Source organism: Ursus americanus, chromosome 8 (genome assembly GCF_024610735.1).
Source record: "Ursus americanus isolate L20-20 chromosome 8, mUrsAme1.1.p, whole genome shotgun sequence".
In the NCBI taxonomy this organism is placed as follows: domain Eukaryota; kingdom Metazoa; phylum Chordata; class Mammalia; order Carnivora; family Ursidae; genus Ursus; species Ursus americanus.
The window spans coordinates 40,203,715-40,227,319 of NC_142134.1; the positions used below are offsets into that span (position 1 = coordinate 40,203,715).

The 23,605-nt window shown below is 36.9% G+C and overlaps 1 protein-coding gene across 2 annotated transcripts in view; it reads right to left on the reverse strand.

Annotated features, from left to right (window-relative positions):
* POLR2B (RNA polymerase II subunit B) overlaps positions 1–23,605 on the reverse strand; it is a 55,705-nt gene that overhangs the window by 29,729 nt on the left and 2,371 nt on the right. For both annotated transcript variants that reach the window (XM_045815974.2, XM_045815975.2), the window contains 12 exons: positions 19,498–19,570; positions 15,767–15,917; positions 13,546–13,658; positions 13,201–13,420; positions 12,685–12,843; positions 9,374–9,538; positions 6,676–6,872; positions 6,397–6,516; positions 5,207–5,393; positions 4,411–4,554; positions 4,028–4,167; positions 3,604–3,715 (listed from right to left, as the gene is read on the reverse strand). In XM_045815974.2, the coding sequence (XP_045671930.1) occupies positions 3,604–3,715; positions 4,028–4,167; positions 4,411–4,554; positions 5,207–5,393; positions 6,397–6,516; positions 6,676–6,872; positions 9,374–9,538; positions 12,685–12,843; positions 13,201–13,420; positions 13,546–13,658; positions 15,767–15,917; positions 19,498–19,570 (1,781 nt within the window). The remainder of the gene's footprint in view (positions 1–3,603; positions 3,716–4,027; positions 4,168–4,410; positions 4,555–5,206; positions 5,394–6,396; positions 6,517–6,675; positions 6,873–9,373; positions 9,539–12,684; positions 12,844–13,200; positions 13,421–13,545; positions 13,659–15,766; positions 15,918–19,497; positions 19,571–23,605) is intronic.

The following is a 23,605-nucleotide window of genomic DNA, read 5'->3' on the forward strand; positions in this document are numbered from 1 at the left end:
AAACAAATGGCTTATAGTCTACCTGTCCAAAAGAGCAGTCACTAGCCACATGTCACTATTAAGCACTTGAAATGTGGCCATTCATTCTGAACTGATATAGGCTGCAGAGTATTAACAGGTACAAACTACAAAGTAGATTTCAAAAGCAGTACCACATAAACAAAACAGAAACAGACCCATAAATACAGAGAACTGGTGGTTGCCCGAGAGGAGGGAGGTGGGGGATGGGCAGAAAAGGGTAAAGGGAAGTAGGAGGTACAGGCTTCCAGTCATGGAATGAATAAGTCAAAGGGATAAATGGTACAGTGCAGGGCATATAGTCAATGGTATTACAGTAGCGTGTATGGTGACAGATGGTAGCTACATTTGTGGTGAGCACAGCATAATGTATAGAGTTGTCAAATCATTATACATCTGAAACTAATGTAATACTGAGTATCAACTATAATAATAATAAAAAAGTACCACACAAAAATAAAGAATGTAAAATTTCTCATAAATAATCCTTTATATAGATTAGATGTTGAAACTGCAATATTTTGGATATATCAGGTCAAATATATCATTAAAATTACTTTCATGTTTCTGATTTTTTTTAACACGGCTACTAGAAAAATTTATATTACATATGTAGCTCAGGTGGTATTTCTGCTGGGCAGAACTACAAAATATATTCCCAGAAAACATAAAGAAAAATATTTGGGGCAGGGGCACCTGTCTGGTTCAGTTGGAAGAGCATGCAGCTCTTGATCTCGGGGTCACGAGTTCTAGCCCCACGTGGGGTGTAGAGCTCACTTAAAAAAAAATGGAGGGGAGGGGCACCTGGGTGGCACAGCGGTTAAGATTCTGCCTTCGGTTCAGGGCGTGATCATGGCATTATGGGATCGAGCCCCACATCAGGCTCTTCCGCTATGAGCCTGCTTCTTCCTCTCCCACTCCCCCTGCTTGTGTTTCCTCTCTCGCTGGCTGTCTTTATCTCTGTCGAATAAATAAATAAAATCTTTAAAAAAAAAAATGGGGCGGAAATTTACAATAAAAAACATAGTAATTACTAAAAGCATTACTGTAGAATTTGAAGTACCTATTTACAAAGAAATAAGTCAAAAAGGAAACAAATTAAGAATTTCCAATGAATTACCTAGATCTAATATATAATCTTGGAGGTCAACTACAGAAATGAACTGACAATGAGTTGGGAAATGGAAACATAGATTGGTATTTCTCCAACAGAAGTGCTTTAAGATAGTAAAATCACACCTTGATACTTTTATTAAAGATTAAAGATTGGTTTATTTAAGAAAGGAAAAGATTGGATTACTGGGTTTAAAAACAAAAGTAAATCATAAAAGCTTGATCAAAAACAAGATCTCCAAAACTAAAAAGTCAAAAGCCATTCTATAGAAAATGTTCTATACCTCTAGCCCACTTCCTGTCCTTAAAAAACAATCTGAGGAGAAACACTATGTCTTTGAACAGAAACACCATCAGTGGCACTGTCAATTCCTAGAAAAGATGTTGCTTTCAAATGCATTGCCTTGAATCCTTAGAGAATTCCTAATAAGATACAGTTTTATTGTCTTAACAGGACAACATAAATTGTGAGCTGGGTCTCCTCAAAGCCCCAAAGGAAACAGGTATACTTCAGTAGGTCCAGAGAGGACTACTGTAACAGGTCCAACAGAAGGCTAAAGTCAGAAATGGGTAAATGAGGACCTCTGGTAGTTAGAAAATATGAAAGAAAAGAAAAAGCGCCAGACTCCTTCAGGAAAATATACACAATTCTCCCACTTACTTAGAGGCTCCCAAGATCACTCTCTAACAGGAGATTAAAGTGCCTAGTCCAAGGACACAGGGTTAGTTTATATGTTCAATAAACACTTAACGTCTACTATATGTCAGTTGCCATGCTCACAGATGAAAACACCAAGTCATATTAATACATGTTCCCTACCCCTAGAGAGTTAATAGTGTGGTGAGTGAGGAAGGCAAGTAAGTCAATAAGTACTATCTGGGACAAGCATTCTGTCAAAAACATTTAAGTAAAATACACTATATACAGCCATAGAGATCTAAATCAGGGGGTCACAGAAGAGCCCACGGGCCAAATCTACCCTCGCTTGCCATCTATTTTTGTAAATAAATTGTTTTATTGGTTTATGTGCTGCCTATGGCTGCTTTTCACTACAACAGCAGAGGTGAATACACAACAAACGTATATGGTAAACAAAGCCTAATAAAGTATCCGGCCCTTTCCAGACAATCTTTGCCAAGTTGTGATCTAATCAAACCAGCAGGAGGGGAGGTGTTCAGGTAAGGTATCCTGAAGGACATGAGAGTTAATATAAGTTTTGCAGAGTAAGTGAGATTTACCTGAAAAAAAAGTAGTAAGAACCCTTTTCCCTACTGCTCATTTCTGAGAAGGAATGGGGGACAGGGAGCACAAACATTCCAGGTTAAGGGAATGGGCCCATGGAAAGGTAAAGAGGCCTAAAGCAGCATGAAGAATTTAATTTTACCCTAGAAAACATAGAAAAGCTGAAGACGGCTCTTAGCAGAAAAACAGGGTATTACCAAAGTTCTCAATCATAAAAAATACAGCCAGTTTTGGTTCTTAGGCTTTCTCTTAGTCCTGCCTGCTCTTAAGTGAAGCATGCTGTTGCTGCCTTCAAGCTGTGAATACTCCTGGTTCAAAACCAAGGGTCTGCCTGCTAGAGGAAAGCCTGGGGCAACCAAACTCTCTTCCCTGCTCAGCTACGTAGAAAAGAGATCAGCAACTGGCTTAAATGTTACAGTCTCTCTCCAAACCCACTTTCACTTAGAACCCACAGTATAGATTCAGGGGAATCAAAGGACCAAGCCATGTCCCTTAATACAGTACACTAAAAGCAAAAGTCCTATTCAGGGTAGTAATAAAGCCCATATAATATATATTAATGTTTAAAAAAAAAAAAAACTATCCTAATCCCAAAGCATTTCAATATTCACCTAAATATAAGAATCTTTAGAGGTGTATCACATTTTAAGAATGAATCTCTGGGCACCCGGGTGGCTCAGTCAGTTGAGCATCCAACTCTTGATTTCAGCTCAGGTCATGATCCCAGGGTCCTAGGACTCAGTGCTGAGACAAGCTCCCTGCTTAGCAGGGAGTCTGTTTCTCCTCTCTCTCTGCCCCTCCACCCCAACTTGTGCGCGCGCTCTCTCTCTCTCTCCCAAATAAATACATAAAATCTTAAAAAAAAAAAAAAAAGGAATGAATCTCTGGATTCAGACAACAGGAAAAATCGGAGATTATTATTCTCTTTTCAAAAGCATTATTGTCAGCTTCACAAAAACATCCTCAAAAGAATTCCTTTCACTTTAAAATATAATTTGAGTTCTAAAATATAATTTAAATTACATGTCAAATTTTTGGAAGCATATACCTAAAGCATTAAAGCAAGCAATACCTTAGAATTAAACTTAGCTCAAAACATCACCTAGACTTCTGACAAGGTACTCTACAAGGAAAAGCAGTTAAACATGCCAACGCAAAGAAAATTGTCACTAGTCTCATGCCTTGTTTAGAAATCCCACAGGATCATGCAGTCTTAATTATAGACTCACTTCAGACACAATGATGTCCATCTGACGCCGCAATTTCCTTAGGGTGTTCATAAGTTGTTCAGGATCTTTATGTATTCCAACCCAGCAGCCATTAACAAAAATCTTGGTTGCACTAAAATGTGAAATCAAAAGCATTTTGCAGTTAGTAACTCTATACTAAGCAACAGCCAAAGATAAACAAGAGTTTCAAAAAAAGGAATCACATTTGGGCGCCCCACTGGCTCAGTTGGTTAAGTGTCTGACTTCGGCTCAGGTCATGATCCCAGGGTCCTGGGATCAAGCCCAAATCGGGTTCCCTGCAGAGCCTGCTTCGTCCTCTCTCTCTACTGCTCCCCATGCTTGTGCTCTCTCACTTCCTCTGTTAAACAAATAAATAAAATCTTAAGAAAAAAATAAAAAAGAGAGAAATCACATCTATACACACTCAGCAATAGCTGCAGGAGAAATTTCTTCTAAATTTTCCATACTCCATTCTTCTAAAAATTCCAGAATTGGAGAAGGTTGAGATCCAACTGAAATATAAGCCATCAGGGCTAAATTCTTCACAAGTCCTACAGCATGGCCCTATGTATAAACAAAAATAAATAAATCATACTCATTTAACATGCCTATCAAAATTCTTTTCCATAACATTTTTCCTTCAATATGATTTCAGGATTTACTCTTACTTTCTAAAAACAAAATCATAAATAAACATTAGTTCCAAAACCACACAGCATAATTAAATACTAACCCCTACAAATAATTACATACCCTACATAATTATTGGTAGACTTTTTGTCCTGAATGTAAATTCTAATGTATTACCTCTGGGGTCTCAGCAGGACACACCATTCCCCACAATGTATTATGCAACTGTCTTGGTTTTGCTAGCTTGCCATCTCTACCAATAGGTGAATTTAAACGACGTAGGTGAGAAAGAGTAGATGCAAAAGTCAGGCGGTTTAATACCTAGAAAACAATAGTAAATCTTTAAAGTTTGGGCATTTCTGTTATACTATCACATTTTTGGCAAATACTAGAATGAGGCAAATACTACATTTTTACCTATAACCAACTGTCAAACTCTCCCTAACGCTTTCTCCATCCTTCCCCTGAATAATATCATTCATCCCATAACTTAAGTGCTCCTTATAGCAGGGATGGCAAATATGTGACGTACAGTTCTAACATTCCACATAAATGCTTTTTTATGATCGCCTCCAACCACCAGGATATTAGTTCCATAAGAGTTAACGCCCCTAACCCCCACCTTGTTCACAGATCAACACTGTACTGTACTTTCCATCAAAGGAAGGGAATACCCATTTATTCTCTGGGTCAGCATCTAACATGGAGTTCTAGAAACAAAAATTTCACTAACATGGACCATCTCACCTCCCAAGTAGCTACACTAATTCATTAACTATCCTGCTGCAAGCCAAAACCTTAATCTCTCCTAAGTAACGCTAACGGCTAATTTAAGAAAAATTTCATTCTCATAATTCAAAATCCCCCAGTGCTACTACACCTGAGGGAAAAAAAGCAAAATAATTTATATTCATTGAAAGGATCCAATAGTCACACATTCTCCTATCAAACCTGCAGTCAGTCGATGTCCTACCTGAGATACTCCAGCTCTGGCTTGATGAGCTTTCTTTTGGTCACCCCAGTTTCCCGTAGCTAAAGAATATTTTAGACCATCAGATATAATCCTTGTTTTAATTGCCAACTCCAAGTTAAAATCCTTTCCTCGATCAATAAACTTCTGTGCATAGATCCGTACTTCTTTAAGCAAATTCTTAAACATACTGCCAAATAAAATGAAATCATTTTAAATATGTAAAGGTCGACATGCATGCATTCTCAATACGGACAGTATCGCCCACAATGGGAAGGAAAATAGTTGGAGTAGAGGAAGGGTAGTGTTATTACTCTCTTTATGTAAAAAGCACTGATGTACTTACAGTACATAAACTTTACACATGAGGGGAGCAACTAGGAGAAAAATGTCAAAAGAGGCTCCTTCGTGGTGTGAAAACAAAAGGCTGAAAAACACGAATCTACAACACACTAAATAACAGAATATGTAGGGGTGCCTGGATGACTCAGTCGGTTAAGTGTCTGCCTTCAGCTCAGGTCATGATCTCAGGGTCCTGAGATCAAGCCCCACATCGGGCTACCTGTTCAGCAAGGAGCCTGCTTCTCCCTCTCCCTCTGCCCCTTCTCCTCCCCAACCCCCTGCTCGTGCATGTGCACATGCACTCTCTCTCTCCCTCTCAAACAAATGCTTTACAAAAAAAAAAAAAACCGTATGTAGAAACATTGCTATAATCTTTTTTTTTATTAAATTGTCTACATATTTTGTTTTTAAAAATAACTTTTCTAATTATAAAAGTGTTATATGTTCATTACAGGAAATATGGAAAACATAAAAACATATGAAGAAAATAAAACTCACATTACACCAATACTGCTAATATTCTGATAGATTTCCCTCCAGCTTTTGTGTTTTTTATAAAATGCAAAAAGCAGAACTAAAAATTCCAATATCATCAGTACTTAAAAAATCAAGGCAAATGCCTTATAAAGCTACCAGAGGAATAAAGAAAATGTAAATAATAAACTGTCCTCACAAATTTGAAATTCTCAGAAATGAAGCAGAACAAAATCTGGACAAGTGGCAAAGAGAATGTAGCTTACTTCGTATGTACCCAATACGGATGCCAAGACAGTTTAGTAACTCCATTAGTGCATAATCAATCTAAAGTGAAACCTTTCTACTTTTAACAATATCATTCTATCATTCCTTACCCTCTAAATAAGAATGCAAGCAGTGGCCCAGCAAGATCCAACCTTTTGTTTCCATAGTGATCCCTGTCATCTAATTCTCTTCTACCCAAGGCTGCTAGAAGTAACCTATGAACCATGTACCTTAAAAATAAAAAAAAGAAAGAAAAGTGAAAAACAAAACACGGCTTTTGGCTTTTTAAAAAACTCATGTTAAAAACACATTTCTGACATTTTTAACTTTAAGAAAAACCGTATCTCGACAGTATCTTGGCAAAAATCTTAAAACAATATTTAACATACCCCAAGAAATAAGCTTTTTTGGTCTCACAAAAGTCGCTGACACCAACATGAGGGAGCATTTCTTTTTGTAAGACTTCTTTTGCATATTTAATTCTTTTCTCTTTAGTGACACCAGGCTTTGCCCCTCTTGAGCCAATGAAATTTAGTGCAACATTCTGTTCCTGGATGACAAAAGCTTCATCGAGAGAAGGTTTCACCTATCAGATAATTCAAATGAAAGTTATTTCAAATTCATACTTTCAACTTAAAATAAGTCAACTGTAACTCTATAACATGTTAAATATCCCTATGTACCTAACAGAATATGCAAATTTTTTTAAACCAAGGGACCATAAAATCTTAGAACTTGAATACACTTTAAGATCTAGAGATCAGATCTCTGACAAAATCCACTCATCAACACAGGCAATTATATTTCCTAAAAAAAATACAAATAATTCCATCATAAAAAAAGTAGTTTTTGGTTTTTACATTTTAATAAATAATGGCAAAACAAAAATTCCTTCTAAATATCGTACACCAATTTAGGAAAGTTTAATAGTCAAATTAAAATTTACTAAACTACAAATGAATAAATGCGCCAGACTGGTTTTAGCCTTGGTTTAAGAGGTTTTTAACCTATAAATAAAACCACTCCATTTTTTGTAGGAGAAAGGCACATTGTTATAGAGACCTACATTTCATACCTGCCTCTAAGTAGCTGTGGCCCCTGAGCAGTCATGTAATCAGTTTCCTTGTCTACAAAGTGGTCAGATACGATAATCTCTAAGTTTCACTCTAGTTCTAACATTCTAAAATTCCAATTTTACACAACAAGCATGACGAATGAGGGGTACCGCTGAATAACTTTGGCCCCTGTAAATACATTTTAATCCTATCACGTATACTGAAATGCCTTTCTTGCCTTTGGCTTCCTAGGTCTATTTATCACTGATCCTCAAGTTTAAACATCCAAATTCCAATCATGGAACCAAAGATCAGAAAAAGGTAACATAAACCAGTCAAAGTGAGGCCACAGTATGGTAAATGGAAGTGGTCTTTTTAAATTGTCAAGGTTGTTATGAAACTGTTTTGTTAAGGTTAATATGGATCTGGAAAAAGGGATAATGATAATTATTATTTTCAGAAGAAAAAATTAAAGCACTTTTGCAAAGTGAATGCTTGACTCACAGACCGTAAAAACTGGCCTAAGCTTCATAAGAGCTAAGGAACAAGCAGTAATTTTCAAAAAAAAATAAGATACATAAAGCAAATCAGCTCTTTGACTTTACTAAGAAAATTCCAGTTTGAATATGGTCCAAATCCAGTTTGAATCATTTGGGATGCCTTTTGGATAAAAGATAACATATATTTTCTTTCAAATATTTAAAGAATTACTATATTTAAGTATTTAAAGAAAACAAACAAAAAAAAACATATGACCACTGTTAAAAGGTTAAAGCAAAATCTAACCAGAATCCATTTTTCTCATGGAACTGAGTCGATGCTCTAATAACATGTACTCACTCTGCTACCTCACTTTGCAACCAATGTTTAGCCTCCATTTCACCTTATTTCTCTGCAGTCTTATAGACTCTGGACAATTCAGGACAACTTTAAGACTATCAACTACTATGGAGACAAAGATAATTAATGAAAAGGACTGACAAGGAAATGGATATTTACTTAGACTCAAAGAATCTTCCCACAAAAATAGTTAACTTTATAGTAGAGGAACCTAGGAGACCACTGTAGAGTTAATATTACAAATAATGGGACAAGATTCCATCACATGACTCCTGATGCAATGCCCTGGGAAGCAGACAATATTGCTTCTATATTTTTCCTGCCAAAAAAGGGATAAAGTGAATCTAATCATGAAGAAATACCAGAAAAGTCCAAATCGAGGGAAATTCTGCAAAGTAACTGGTCTATCCTCTCCCAAAACTTCAATGTTGTGAAACATTGAGGAAAAAGACAACAAGAGATTTAAAGAATCTAAAGAGACATAAAAATGACATGCAATACATGATCCTGGATTGGATTCTGAAAAAAAAAAATACCATTAAAGACATAATCAAGACAACTGGCAAAAACCTAAATAAGATATATGGCTTAATAGTATTTAAGCTAAGTAAAAGGTTCAGATTTTGCTAACTGTATTATGAATATGTAATGAATGTCTTGGTTCTTAGGAAATACACACTGAAGTATTTAGTACTCGAGTAAAAGGCACAATGCCTGAAACTTACTCTCCAATGGTCTAGAAAAAAATAATGTGTGTATAAAGAGAAAATGCTAAATCAAATGTAGCAGAGGTAACAACCAGTGAATCTGGGTGAAGAGTATACAAGAGTTCTTTGCAACTTTTCTATAAGTTTGAAACTATCTCAAAGTAAAAAAGAAGGTATCAACTATTCATTTTCCTTTTTTACTAAATTGCACCAGACTGGTATGCTTTTATGATTTTCCTTACTACGGTTTCTTCTCGCTACTGTCAGTGAACTCTGGCTGCCTCTAGCTTTTATGTCTATTTTACACAGAATTGTCAAGAAAGAAGCTGAAGCAAGGCTGAAGGCTTTCACTACACAGTAAATGTCATGGGATTTGTGACAGCTAAATTACTCTTCAGAACATCTTTCTACTATGTTTTAAGATTAGCAACAGTAACTTTAAACCTCTTGCAAAACACTGCAAATACATTTTTCTCTCACATTACCATTTCCATCATCTCTGGATCTTCAAAATCATAAATAATATGCTCTAAAATATCTCTGTCAGACACAAAACCTAATGCTCTGAACACAATGATGATGGGAACTTCCTGCTTGATATACGGTAGGGTTGCCACAATGCGCTGACCAATAGCACTCTTCTTTGCACCCTAGAAAAATAAAACATCATTAGAATATCAGTACAAAGAGATCACAGCCACATACAAACATCATGAGAATCGTTTCATATACATGTTCATTGTATGTATTTCAAGGGAAGTATAACTTCATACTTTAAGGAACATCCTATGGCTGCCTTTCAAAACCACTGGAAGAGGTTTACTAATTTTATGAACAGGCTGATCATTTAGGCATGAGAGAGCTTCTATCTGCTATCTGCCTGCCAAGATTCTCTTAGAATTACCCAATACCATATTTGCAATTGACATCTGGCTACAAAAGAATGAACACAGATCCTGCACCCTCTCCCCTGGCCGAAAAAACCCCACAAAAACCACACAAAAAAACAAAACAGGCCATACAAAACTCTCCGAAGAAAGACATCAGGGGTAAAAAATATATATATGTGGACAAATGTGGGAAAAAAGCTAAGCAACAAATGAAAAATAATATTAACTCAGAGCTGGTCTCTATGGTATCTCGTTTGAAAAATATTTCAAAATTAACAAACAGCCTCTTTCACACAAGTATACTTTTTTCAATTTCTCTTTAATTGTACCACATACAAAAATGACATAAAAGTTACTAACCTACACTTTCATACAAACAACTGGCTTCTCTGTTTTAATTATATTTCTTTCTTTAATATTAAGCTCTAGCCTTTGTTGGCCTCATAATCCTACATTACTATAGTCCCTCTATTAACAATTTCTGTCATTGCCTCCTATTTAGGCCTCGGTCCTTAGATACCTTATCCCACCTTACGAGTTTTCGGTTAACCACTCTTCATAAACGATATCCAAACCTTCATCTTGCTCTTTTTCCTGTACCCTCAGCCCTCATACCTCCAAATGCCATTTGGTTGTTTCTACTTACAGGTCAATTATTCCATTCAGTCTATTATTTGTCTCATCATAGATCTTTTTCAGAGTAAGCAAAACATAAGAAAATAATGCACACATCACGTACCCCCACGAAATCTTGTCTAAAAAATGAACTACCTCTAAAAATCAATTCTTAGAAGTTTTCTATTTTATCCAGAACTTGAGGACAGAAACCACAATCTTAATTGATTCATACTATATCAAACATCACTAAATCCAGAATTTTTTTAAGATTTGATTTTTAAATAATCTACACCCAACGTGGGATTCAAACCTACAACCCTGAGATCAAGGGTTGTATGTACCATCTGAGCCAGTCAGGTGCACCAGATGATTTTCCTTTCTCTGCCTCTAATTCATTCATTTTGCCCACAGCTGCCACAATAATCTAATATACTGTTTCCATTTCTTTGCCCTCCATGATACAGGCCAATGCTTCTCAACAAAGAATGCACATCAGCAACACCTGAGATCTTTTCCAAACACTTGTACTTAGGCCCCATTCTACCTCTATTTACAAGTAAAAAACATTTTAATTCTTTAAAACACCTATTCTACATATGTGTTTAACTTCAGGTAGTTAAAATTCTCTAATCTTGAAGTTCTTCATTTTTATAAGACTTAAAAAGGTGGTTTTAGGCTCTGCAGAACTGTTTGCAAGGCACAAGACTAGAAATCTAAATGTCCATCGAAAGGGAAAAGGTTAAATTATGCTACATCTACATATGGAATATAACCGCTCCAAAATAATCAAGTGCTCATCTAAACATGTTTTTAAAGGATACAGCGAAGTTCGAACAGTGTGCATCACAAGCTCCCATTTGTATTTTTTGCATTAAGACTATTTCTGAACTGATTCATGAGAAGTTATCAAAAGCAGCTACCTTTGGGGAAAGGAAGGGTCAAAGGAAGACTAGTTTTTATAGTACACTTTTTTCCTACTTTTGAACTATTTTAATGTGCATGTATGACTTATTCAAAACAAAATATAATAAAAACCATACCTGAAATTAAAACTACTTTCAAAGATAGTTGTAAAGATAAAATCAAGCAATCTGAGTAACATAACTGGCATACAGCAAATATTCAAGAAAGGCTACCTATTTTTTTTTAATAAAGATTTTATTTATTGGGGTGCCTGGGTGGCTCAGTTGGTTAAATGTCTCCCTTCAGCTCAGGTCATGACCCCAAGGTTCTTGGATCAAGCCCCACGTCCCACTCCCTGCTCAGTGGGGAGCCTGCTTCTCTTTCTCCCTCTGCAGCTCCCCCTGCTTGTGCACTCCCTGTCAAATAAATAAAATTTTGAAAAAAATTTTTTAATTTATTTTTGAGAGAGCGAGAGAGCGAGCGAGCAAGCATGCTCAGTAGTGTGGGGAAGGGGAGAGGGAGAAGAAATCTCCAGCAGACTCCGCACTGAGCACAGAGACCACAACGAGCAGAGAGCCTGACACAGGGCTCAATATCACAACCCTGAAATTATGACCTGAGCCAAAATCAAGAGTTGGACGCTCAACCAACTAAGCCACTACTAAGCCACCCAGGCATCCCAAGGCTAGGTATCATTATTACAAGTAACCTGCCTATGGTACGCAGCTTCTAAGATTGTGCCCAAGGACTCCCTCCCGCCTACTACTATTATTGCCTTGTGCGATTGCCACCCCTTGAGAATTGGCTGAACATATTGGCTCACATCTAACAAAGAGAATATGGTAAAAATGACAGAATGTTGCCTCTAAGATTAAGTTATAAAAGACTGTGATTTCCATCATGCTTGTTCCCTCTATGGCTCTTGCTGAATACTCTCCCTGATGAAGCAAGCTGCCATGTTGTCAGCAGCTTCTCCATGGAGGAGAACCACATGTCCAAGAACTGAGAGAGGGTTCCAGCCAAAAGCCAGCAAAGAACTGAGTCTCTCAGTTCAACAGCCCACAGAGAACTGAATCCTGAAGACGACCATGTGAGCTGAGCCTTAAGATGACTGCAGCTCAGGCAAACACCTTGACTGCAGCCTTGTGAGAGATGCTCAACCAGAGGACCCAGCGAAGCTGCACCCAGATTCTGGATTCACAGAAACTGAGATGATAAATGCTGCTACTGGAGTAATCTGCTACTAGCTGTTAAGTAAATAACACCTATGTATAACATTGACAATACACTCCAGAAAAGCTTTTTTGACTAAAAATGCAGTCTGATAAATTATAAGACTAGACAAAAAGAAACAAATCCAAACAATATCATGTTCCAGTCCATACCTGTCCTCCTCTTGCCAACATGCTAACCCAAATAGTACTAGTGGGTCGGGAAGAATTCTCCAGACATGATCTACACTCTCCTGTGTAGGCGTATTTAGAATCCTTTTTGGCAAATACATAGACTGTGTTTGTTGCCATTTTCTCTTGAGCAATCAGAACCTATATGGACAATAAAAGTTATTCCATAAAACTCACAGGTCTCTGAAGTATAAAGAAGAGTAAAATCTGCATCTTTGACCACATGGGCTCACTGAAACATCAATTCTTGAACTTTACAAACTCCATTTTACATAAATGCTTCACAAAACATATAAGCCTAAACACCACGAAATTTCTAGTGTTTATCATATAGAGCTAAATAAAGTTCTGGTTTACATAAGTTTAGCTGTCATCCCCTAAATAATTCAACTACCACTTCCAGGTTATTCTGTGTACAAATTTACTTTTTAATTTGAACTTTCACAACTTAAATCTTAATTATGATATTGTCATTTCTTTAAATAATGCTTATTATACCTTTTCTGATCCATTAATAATGAAATATCCACCAGGATCCAAGGGACATTCATTTAACTCACAAAGATCACGATCTGTTAAGCCATTCAAGAGGCAATAAGTTGAACGCAACATAATTGGAATTTTTCCTATAAAAGTTTTCTGATGTTGAGTTTGAAGTTGTTCTTCACCTTCTTTAATGACTGTTTTTGTTATATCAACATAAAGTGGAGCAGAATACCTTTAGAAACAAAAGTAAAATTACAATTAAGTAACAGTAAGGTGTTTGCTCAACTCTCAGTTGAACTGGTTAAAATTACATTTTCTGAACTGTATTTCAATATCAACTGCTGGAAAAATTCTTACGTGAGATTTCTTAATCTGGCCTCATTTGGCATCATTGGTGAAGGAGCACCATCTCTTTCCCAATGGGTAGGTTTGGAGAGGTAAATCTGCTCAAACTTCAGCAAATATCTTGGCTAAAAGGAAACCAAAAAAATGAAAAAGATAACTTTTTTCCATAAAAGTTTTAATGATTCTATTTTAATCAACATTAACATTTTGACTAGAAACAGCTCTAGAAACTGCTGAAATTAACCCACTTTACTAATACAGGGACTCTCCAAAGCCAATATCCATATTTCATAGATGTCAAGTTGAATACTTAATTGCTATCTTAAGGCAAAAGACAGTCTTGAAACATCCCAAGTAAATAAAGACTATGCACACATCTCATATACTCTGTGTTTATATCAAATAGTTAAAGGATTTGTATAAATAATCTATATAGTTTTATATGCCCTCTCCTTGGTTAAGGTCAGAAGTACAAAGTTAACAGAAAAGATAAATTCAGACAATTAGGATCATGCTCTAACCTATTCAACAGAACACCAAAAAAATTAACCTAACTCTTCAATACACAAAAAAATCCTAATTACTCTATAAAGGACTGAGAACTTCCAACTTCCAACCCCAACTATAGCTCCACCCACTCAAAAAAAAAGTTTTCAATTAATATCTATTTGCTCCCCAATAAAACAAGATCCATGAGAACTTTCCAGAGGTAAACGGATAGTGGGTTTCTCTCTCAACCAAATCTCAAAGAGACAATGGGACTAAATAGACCACTAATGGTAATTAACACCTAAGTTCCCCAAACTGGAGGAGATAAAGGGCAAAGAGAACTGGTGGTGATAATGCACCAAAGGAAAGCCATCCCTCTACTCCTTATTTTTACCATCACCCTAGTCTAGAACACTTATTATCTTAAGCCTAGGCTATTCAAAGGTTTTTATCTGTCTCCAGCCTCTTCCCACTCCCAACTAAAAACCATTTCCAAAGTAACCTTTCTAAAATAATGCTTTATGCACATTCTTTGACAATCTTTCAATAATTCCTAATGATAGCCAAAGCCTGTGACAATCTCGTTCTATCTTAATTTCCACTAACACCTATCAAAGACAGATAAAGACAAAACTCATATACTGACTGTTGTGGTCATTCCACCCCCAAGCCAAATAACACCAAGTATTTTCTTGCTGAACCCCGTAAGTATCTTTTCTCCAGTAAGACAAGTCCTACCCTGCTCCTCATGGTCAGCTTAAGAGTCCTCCCATCTTTTCCAGCAAGTTCTGATACTCCAGCTTCACATCTCTTCCTCAACTGTACTTAACAGTGGTGGCACTTTGAGTCTGTTACACTGTTATCTCTTTTGTTTTGCGAATACCAGGAAGAGAAAATGCCGTAACTATAAAAAATTTTTTTTAAAAAGCCCCTTTTTCCAGCACAACGCCAGAAGAGCCAATTATTTGTTCTTAACAGCAAAAGTCTATGCAGCATCTCCAACCAGAATGAGAACAATCAGCTCTTAGGAGATTAGCTATAGAAAAGGACTGAACTTACTAGGAAAAAAAAAAAAAGAGAGAGAGAGACTGAACTGGGGCTCTCCCTGACTCACTTTGTTTTTCAGTTTCCCCATCTCTCTTCTCCTCAAAAACTAAGGACAGCTATCACTCTGGACTATATACTTTTTTACAATCACTCATGTAAAACCAGATTATAAAATTATACCCTCGCTATGATTTCAACAATGCTAAGAACATACATACGTGTGAACAAAGACTATGAGGAACTTAAAAAAACTAAAATAGCTGGTATGTTTGGGTGACTTTATTATCTCTTATATTGTTATAATAACGTATTTCTTACAAAAGATAAGAAGGGGGAAAGTCCTTCAAACACATTTTCTTTTATGATTTCTTACTGTGAAAGAAAACATAAAGGGGGCTTTCTGAAGCAATATGACTATTTGTGGCTTGCTTCTCCAAGTAGTTCATCATATTTCTAAGCTCCCTCTCCCCAACTATTAAATCCCTACTATCTCAATAAGGATTAGGGTTTTGGATTACCTGCAAAAATGCATCTCTTCATTAGTAAGAATAAATTAGGAAGTGATAAAAGATGCTCCAAGTACCCTGCTAAAAACACCTACTTTCTTTTCTTCTACCTTTAGGCCAGGTGAGAGAAGGACGGAAATTTCAAATCCACTCTCCTTTCACATGCTACTTTATTAGAGTAACCATCTTACCGGTTCTTCAACTTCTCCACTAGCATGCTGCGCTTCGGCTTGTAGATCTATGGGTGGAGCGTCTTCCACAATTCTTTGAACAGACATCTGAATAAACTCATCAAAAGAATCCAGCTGTTGTCTGACCAAGCCTTTCTCATCAAAATAGGAACTGGGAAAATATTGGCGTTTATAACCAGTTACAAGTCAGTGATTTTTCTAGCATATTTCCTCATTCTCATTATAATTAAATCCAACAAATAATCAATCATTAAATAGCAACTACTGTAAGCCCATCATTACAGATACTATGAGTTATCCAAAAACAGGGTGAGACCAAGAACACTTTCTTTGTAGAACTTGTTAAGTTTCAGGAAACAAGACTTATGGGTAAAATAATTAAAGCACAACAAAAGAACTATAAGGAAGCGCTAATATAAATGTCCTTATTTATAAATAAGTTTTATCCAACCTCTTTTTTTAAGTTTTATCTATTTATTTGCTTGCTTGGTTAAAGTAATCTCTACAGCCTATGTGGGGATCAAACTCATGACCCCAAGATCAAGAGCTACACACTCCTCTGACTGAGCCAGCCAGGCACCCTTCATCCAACCCCTTTGAAACATTTTCTCAAACTAAAGAAAATGTGGATACTTGAGTGGCACAATTAGTTAAGCGTCTGACTCTTGGTTTAGGCTCAGGTCATGATCTCAGGGTGATGAGATCGAGCCCCACATGGGGCTCTGTACTCAGCGAGGAGTCTGCTTAAAATTCTCTCTCCTTCTGCCCCTCCCTACCGTGCTCGCTCACTCTCTAAATCTTAAACTAAAGAAAATGTATAGTCAAAATAAAAGAACTCTAATTTGAATAAGAGAAAAGATGATGATACCCATGACTAAAATACAGAAGGTATGAAAACTTCAATTTTAGGTTTAAGATTAGTTCTAACTTGTATATGTTAAAGGTGAGATGAGAGTAAGTCATTCAAGTGAAAATACTCAGCAAATGACTGATGATAAAAAATGAAGTATGGGTAAGAGATGAGAGTTACCAACAGATACAGAAATCACATAATGAAGCCCTAAAGAAGACTGAAGATTCTAAAAGAGAGACATACGGTTTACAAGGAACAGACACTTGTTCACATGAGGGAAGGGAAAAGAATATATATATAATAAAGGCATAAGAAAATGTAAGTACAAGAGCAATCTCACTCCTCACCTCCACCCAGGAACAGTTGTATAGCTGGGCTTTGGTGAGACCATAAGTGCTCTGAGATCTATGACAACCATAAGAATTGGATTATCTCATCAGCCCTCAGGAAATGCCCCATGAGCACACCCCCATGTCTCTGCCGCAATTCCTTCACCTTGTGACCCCTGCATCTTGTACCTGTGACACTTTCTTAGCTTTTGCTCCTCTTTCACTACCAACTCCCTTATCCTCACATCAGTTTTCTGAGGCAATATGCACAGCCCAACTAATCACCAGTCTCCCATTTTGGCATCACCAGGTCCCTTCACAGGTCACCAGCAGGCCAATTAATTGGCTTGCTTTGGGTCAAGATCTCACCCTGATTCAATCAATCGTGGACATCAATATTAGAAGTTAGGTCCTATGGCAGAGAACAGAGCACACGACCATCCCTGTATAAGGTACAGCCTAAAGAATGGGTAGAGCAATTTCCTTCAGTACAGACTGTAAGCTAACAGGAAAGGAATTTCTCACAACCATTTGAGTCCACCACTGATATATAAGAAACACATGGAAGAAGACACGGTCTGTAATTTAAGTAACAGTGGTTTTTATAGACAATTAACAATGAAAAAATCTTCACAAAACTATGGATAAGTTTCATTCCCCAGGAAGACTTCCCAAGATCATTAGAACACAGCTTCATTAGGATGTTATCCCTGGGGCGCCTGGTGGCTGTCAGTTAAGCGTCCAACTCTTGATTTCAGCTCAGGTCATGATCTCAATGTTTTGGGATGGAGCCCCACGTGGGGCTCCATGCTCAGCAAGGACTCTGCTTCTGTCCTTCTCCCTCTGCCCTTCCCCCTGCTCACGTGTGGGCACACGCACACGCACTCTCTCTCCAAAATAAATCAATCATTAATAAAAAAAAAAAAAAGTTGTCCTCTACATACCTAAACTATATAAATATCTCATATTTACATCCATCTTGATTATTTTACCAGAAGTCATCTCACTGAAGTCCCTGGTAATATTAAGTAACATCACAGTGACACCGCTTGGGAAAAAAATCACTTGATGTTAAAAAGTGAAAAAGCAAAGCATCATCTCACAATAGACAAAGTACCTATAGTCAATTAAAATATAAAAATCAAATATTTTGTAACAAATGTTAAATGGGGTGACTATTCACAATAGTTTACCTTGAACAAGCAATTACGTATGCTGAAAACAATTCTTTTTTAAGATCAAAATATTCTTTCTCCCTGGATATTGTAGAATATAAACATATCCACAGAATATCTACCTAGTTATTTTTTTCCTAGTAAGATGCCTCTTGGTGTTTAATACTCAAAGATCATAGAAGATACAAATGTCTTAATACAAAGTTTTTATAGCCCATGTTTAGTAGTAAAAATACACGCTTACATCCCAAAATCTCAATATGTTTTTAATAAAACCAGGTTCAAGAAGGTTCAGTTATACTCCAAATACAACTGGTACAATGTTGGAAGCATATGTTCTTTGAAAAGGAAGAGACTGTCAACCAAGAGGATGTGCATCTTGGAGATGAAGGGGCTCAAAGAGACATCACCATGTTACTAAATACACAGCAATTGTCAGTTTGATAAGAACACAGAGTTGCAGCATTTTATATCCTAACACAGCAAGATGTTATTTCAATATTTAAAAGTTACTTTTCTTACCTACATGTAAGGCTTCTGAGTTTTGTTACATTTTAATTACACTTATAATTGGATGGGAATTTGGGCTGAAATACAACCTCATGTAACTTTATCCATTTAAAATAAGAAAACCAAAAAATCAAATTAACACCAGTAATGGAAAAAAATGGACATCACGTGCCTCCTGATAGACTGCAGAGAGAACATCACTTCTGCCAAAAGTAATCATTTGAATCTAATTATGAGGAAATATCAGAAAAACCCAAACTGAGGGGCATTCTAAAAAGCAACTGGCTTGTATTCTTCAAAAATGCCAAGGTCAAAAAAAAAAAAAAAAAAAGAGGAAGACTGGGGGACTGTTCTAAATTATAGGAGACAAAAAAATAAGTCATGAAAACTAAATGCAATATGTAATCCCAGGCTGGATCCAGGAACAGAAAAAAATGTATTTTGCTATGAACATTAGTGGGACAACTGTCAAAATTTGGGTAAGATCTGTAAATTATTGTATTAATATCAATTTCCTGATTTTGATGACTTATGATTATGTAAAAGAATATTCTTAGGTCTGCAACTTACTCTCAAATGTCTCAGGAAAAAAAAATGCAGAGAAAGGGAAAAAAAGGCAAAGAAAATATGTAAGGTTAATATCTAGGGTAACTGAGTGAAATACACTTATGAGTTCTTTGTGTAACTTTACTTAAGTCTGAAAGACTTTAAAAGTTCAAGTTAAATATATAAGTAAATAGAGAAACCAGCTCTCATGTAGCCTATTCATATAAACATCTAATTTTCAAGAACAGAATAAGCAGGAAATCCCTTTAAAGGTTATTATGCCTTTTAAGGCTTATGAAGTTTGGTCTCAAAAGTTACCTGATTACAATCCAGCATGCTTCTTGCCACAAGTCTGGGGTGATTTCATCATCATCTTCATCATATTGCATATCTGCAAAAACCAAAAAGATTGTAACCGTGTGCAATAAAATGCTAGCAGTTAACATCTCACTCCTATGATTTGAAGCAGCAGAAACATATTTACTCTCTGTTAAATGAAAAGCAATCCTTTTACCCCACTTCTCTGAACTTTCAATTGAATTATTACTAATATACATAGGTACACATCCACTTATACAAAGGTCTAGGCCACATAGGTATTCTCCCAGTATACATTACAAAGGTTCAGTGTAAGTTTTGTGAATTTGTTAATATTCCACCTTCTCTGGAAAGTCCATGTAATTCTCATTAATAACTAACCATAATGATAACTAGGAGCAAGCATGTAGTCCTCTGATCAATAAGCTCCTCAGAGACTAGAGTGAAAGATCAGGGTAAGGGAGTAAAGCCAGAGAAGGGTTCCAATAGCTGGGCGATACCTTAATGTACAGTGGTTTATTACAGCAACATTTCATACAGGTAAAGGTATGACAGACTGTATTTTCCAAAGATGGCCAAAACTATATCTTCCACTTCACATGCTCTTTTATAATGTCATCTTGATATGCCTACCATCAAGATATTGGGATCTATGTTTCCTCCCCTTAAATCTGGGTGGGTTTTTGACACTGCCATAACTAAAAGGAAGCAGCTGAAGCCACACTACATGACTTAAAAAGCTAGTTAAGAAAAGGCAATGCAATTCCACCTTGTTTACTGAAACATGCTTCTGGAGCTCTGAGTGGCCATTAGTTAAGCCCTACTACTCTAAGGCTTGTATAGTACAAGGAAGCCCAAACCATATGGAGAGGACACTTATAGATGCTCCCATCAATCCTGGTCCTTGAGTCCTGCTAGGCGAGGTGCCAGACATGTGAGTAATAAACACTCTAGATCATAGAGGCCACAGTCGTCAACACCTAACCTTTGAGTCTTTGCACTGAACCACTGACATCACGGAGCAAACAATCATTCCTACCACACTCTATGAGAATTCCTGACCCACCAAATCCATGAACACATTAATTTTTAAGCAGCCAAATTTTAGGGTAGTTATGTAGCAACAGTAATTTGAACCGTAGGAGATTTGAAAAATCAGAATGAATTCGTCCTCTGCTATTAGTCTCATCATCTTATGTAAAAGAAAAGTGTGTTGTATTTTTGTTTTTATATTCTAACTTTATAGCCTGTAAAACTTAAGAGCTTTCAATTCGAAATTTAATACATGTCCAAAACAAATTATTTAATAAATGCTTCTTGAACAGATTGGAATTACTGATCCCTACACATTGGAGGGAGGGTAAGAAAGACAAAGGTATCTAAAAGAGCTCAGAGAAATCTAGCTTTGATGACAGATTACAGGTTAATATCACAGCCACATAGAGAAGCAAAAAGGTGGGAAAAGGAGAGAAATGACAAGGTTAGCTTTAGGTACATTTATGAATCATTTATATCTTTAAATACTTGCAGTAAACAGCTGATATAAATATAAAGCTCAAATAAGGGGTCTAAATTACAAGCAGCTGAGAATCATTAACAAGTGATTTGTAGAATACGGAGAGCTTCCACAGAGAAGACAGACTGAAGGCAGGTTATTAAGGAATACCTCTATTAGAGTCATGTGAAAAAAAATGAATCCACAAAGGAGACTCATTTACTCAATCATCCATTCCCACTCATCAAATACTTGTTGAACGTATTTACTATATCCCAGGCATTGGAGAAACAACTTTCTCCAACAAGATAAAAGAGGGCTATATCCTCAGGGAGATTATCACCTACTGGAGGGATACAAACAAGATGAAGTCAATTAAGAGGAAGAACAAAGTGAACGGACAGTCCTAACCAAGACCTCAGGAGGTTAGGGCAGACTTTCCAAAAGCTGAGTCGAGACCTCATCTATGAATAAACAGGAGTAAACCAGACAAAAGGAAAGGGTGAGGATGGGAGAGGCAGAGAAAGTAGTCTCTCAAAAAGAAAAAACAATTTGCACAAAAGACTCCAAAATGAAAGCTATTCAAGGAATGAAAGAAGGCCAATGTAGCTGAAGCAAGGAGAGTGAAGTTGGAGTTGTAAAAGAGACTGGTCTTTACCAATAGAGCTTCAAGGAACCACTCTAAGATTTTAACAAGGGTGTGGCTTGATCAGGTTTTCATTTCTGAAAGATCACTATGGCCACAGTATGGACAGTGAGTGGAAAAGCAAGAAACCTGGAGCACACAACCAGCCGAGAATCTGAAGAAGTAATCTAGATAAGAGGTAGTGGTGGCCTGAACTAGAAATTGTGGCAGAGGGGACAGACACCTGACCAGATTTGACATATTTAGGAGACAGAACCCTCAGGATTCGGTGGCTCATTAGATAATGGGGGCAGAAGAGAGGACTCAAGAATGATGCCCAGGCTTCTGTCTTCAACAACACAAGAGGGGGATATTACTGAGATGGAGAACACAGGACAAAGCAGATTAGGAAGGCAGATGAGTAAAGGAAAATAGCTCAGTCTGGGCAGTGACAAGTTTGCGTAGCTTAGAGCACATCCAAGTGAAGTTGTCCAGCGGCAGTTAGATATGTTAAGACATCTGAAATGGAAATATAAATTTGAAGTCATCCACATATAAATGGTACCTGAAGCCATGGAGAAGAGATGGAATCCTCCAGAAATAATATGAATAGAAGAGAATGAGAAGGAATATCAGACAGGTAACAAGAATTACATGAGAGTTATGTGGCAGAAGGAAGGAGTGATTTCCAAGAGGAAGTCATCAACATTGTTGAAGACCACAGGCTGTGGATAAGGTTTGAAAAATGTCCCTCTGATTTATCAATTGAGAAGTCATTGACATTCTTATTAAGAGCTGTTTTAATGTAGTGGCTAGAGCACAATTAGATTATAATAGGTTGAGGAGAGACTGGAAAATAGGAATTGGAAAAAACAAAAAGCCTTTTTTTTTTTTTTTAAGAAGCTTGGCTGTGAATGAAAGGAGAAAGGCTAAATATCAGAAGAAAAAGTAAACAAAGAGTTTAACAACAACAAAGAGTGTAACTTGTTTTTCTGAGGACAAGAGATCTAATATTTCATATAAAAAAGAAGCCAAGTGAAAAGGAGTGTCTAAAACTGATGAGGCCATATCTAATAAAGCTATCAAAATGGGGTTCCTGGGTGGCTCAGTCAGTTAAGTGTCTGCCTTCAGCTCAGGTCATGATCTTAGGGTCCGGGGACTGAATTGCCTGTCTGGCTCCCTGCTCAGGGGGGAGTCCGCTTCTTCCCCTCCCCCCCAACTCAGGCTTGTGCTCTCTCAAATAAATAAATAAAATCTTCAAAAAAAAAAAAAAGAAAAGAAAAAAGAGGAGCGCCTGGATGGTTCAGTTGGTTAAACATCTACATTCAACTCAGGTCATGATCCCAGAGTCCTGGGATCAACCCCCAAGTCCAGCTCCCTGTCCATGGGGAGCCTGCTTCTCCCTCTCCTCCCCACTCGTGCTCTCTGTCGCTTTCTGTCTCTCAAATAAATAAATAAAAGCTTTAAAAAAAAAAGATATTAAAAGACACAGGCAGGAATGGAATGTAGACTCAATGCTGGAGCAGACTTGGTAAGTGAAGTAACTTTAACTCTTTCCACACGATTATTATACATTGCTAATGAGAATATGTTGGGGCGCCTGGGTGGCTTAGTCAGTTGAGTGTCTGCCTTTCAGCTCAGGTCATGATGTGGGGTCCTGGGATCGAGCCCCATGTCAGGCTTCCTGCTCACAGGGAGCCTGTTTCCCCCCCTCCTCCCCGCCAGTGCTCTAATAAATAAATAAAATCTTAAAAAAAAAAAAAAAAGAATATAAACTAGTACAAATCACTATAAAGGTCACTCGGCACCATCTGCAAAATGTTAAACATGTGTATCATCTGAGCTGACAATTCTGTATCTAGGAATTTCTCCTACAGACACACTTGCATTGGACAAAATGACATATACAAGATAATTCATAACAGCACTACATGAACCAGAAAAATACCGGATATAGCCCAAATACCTATCGATAAAACATACTTAAG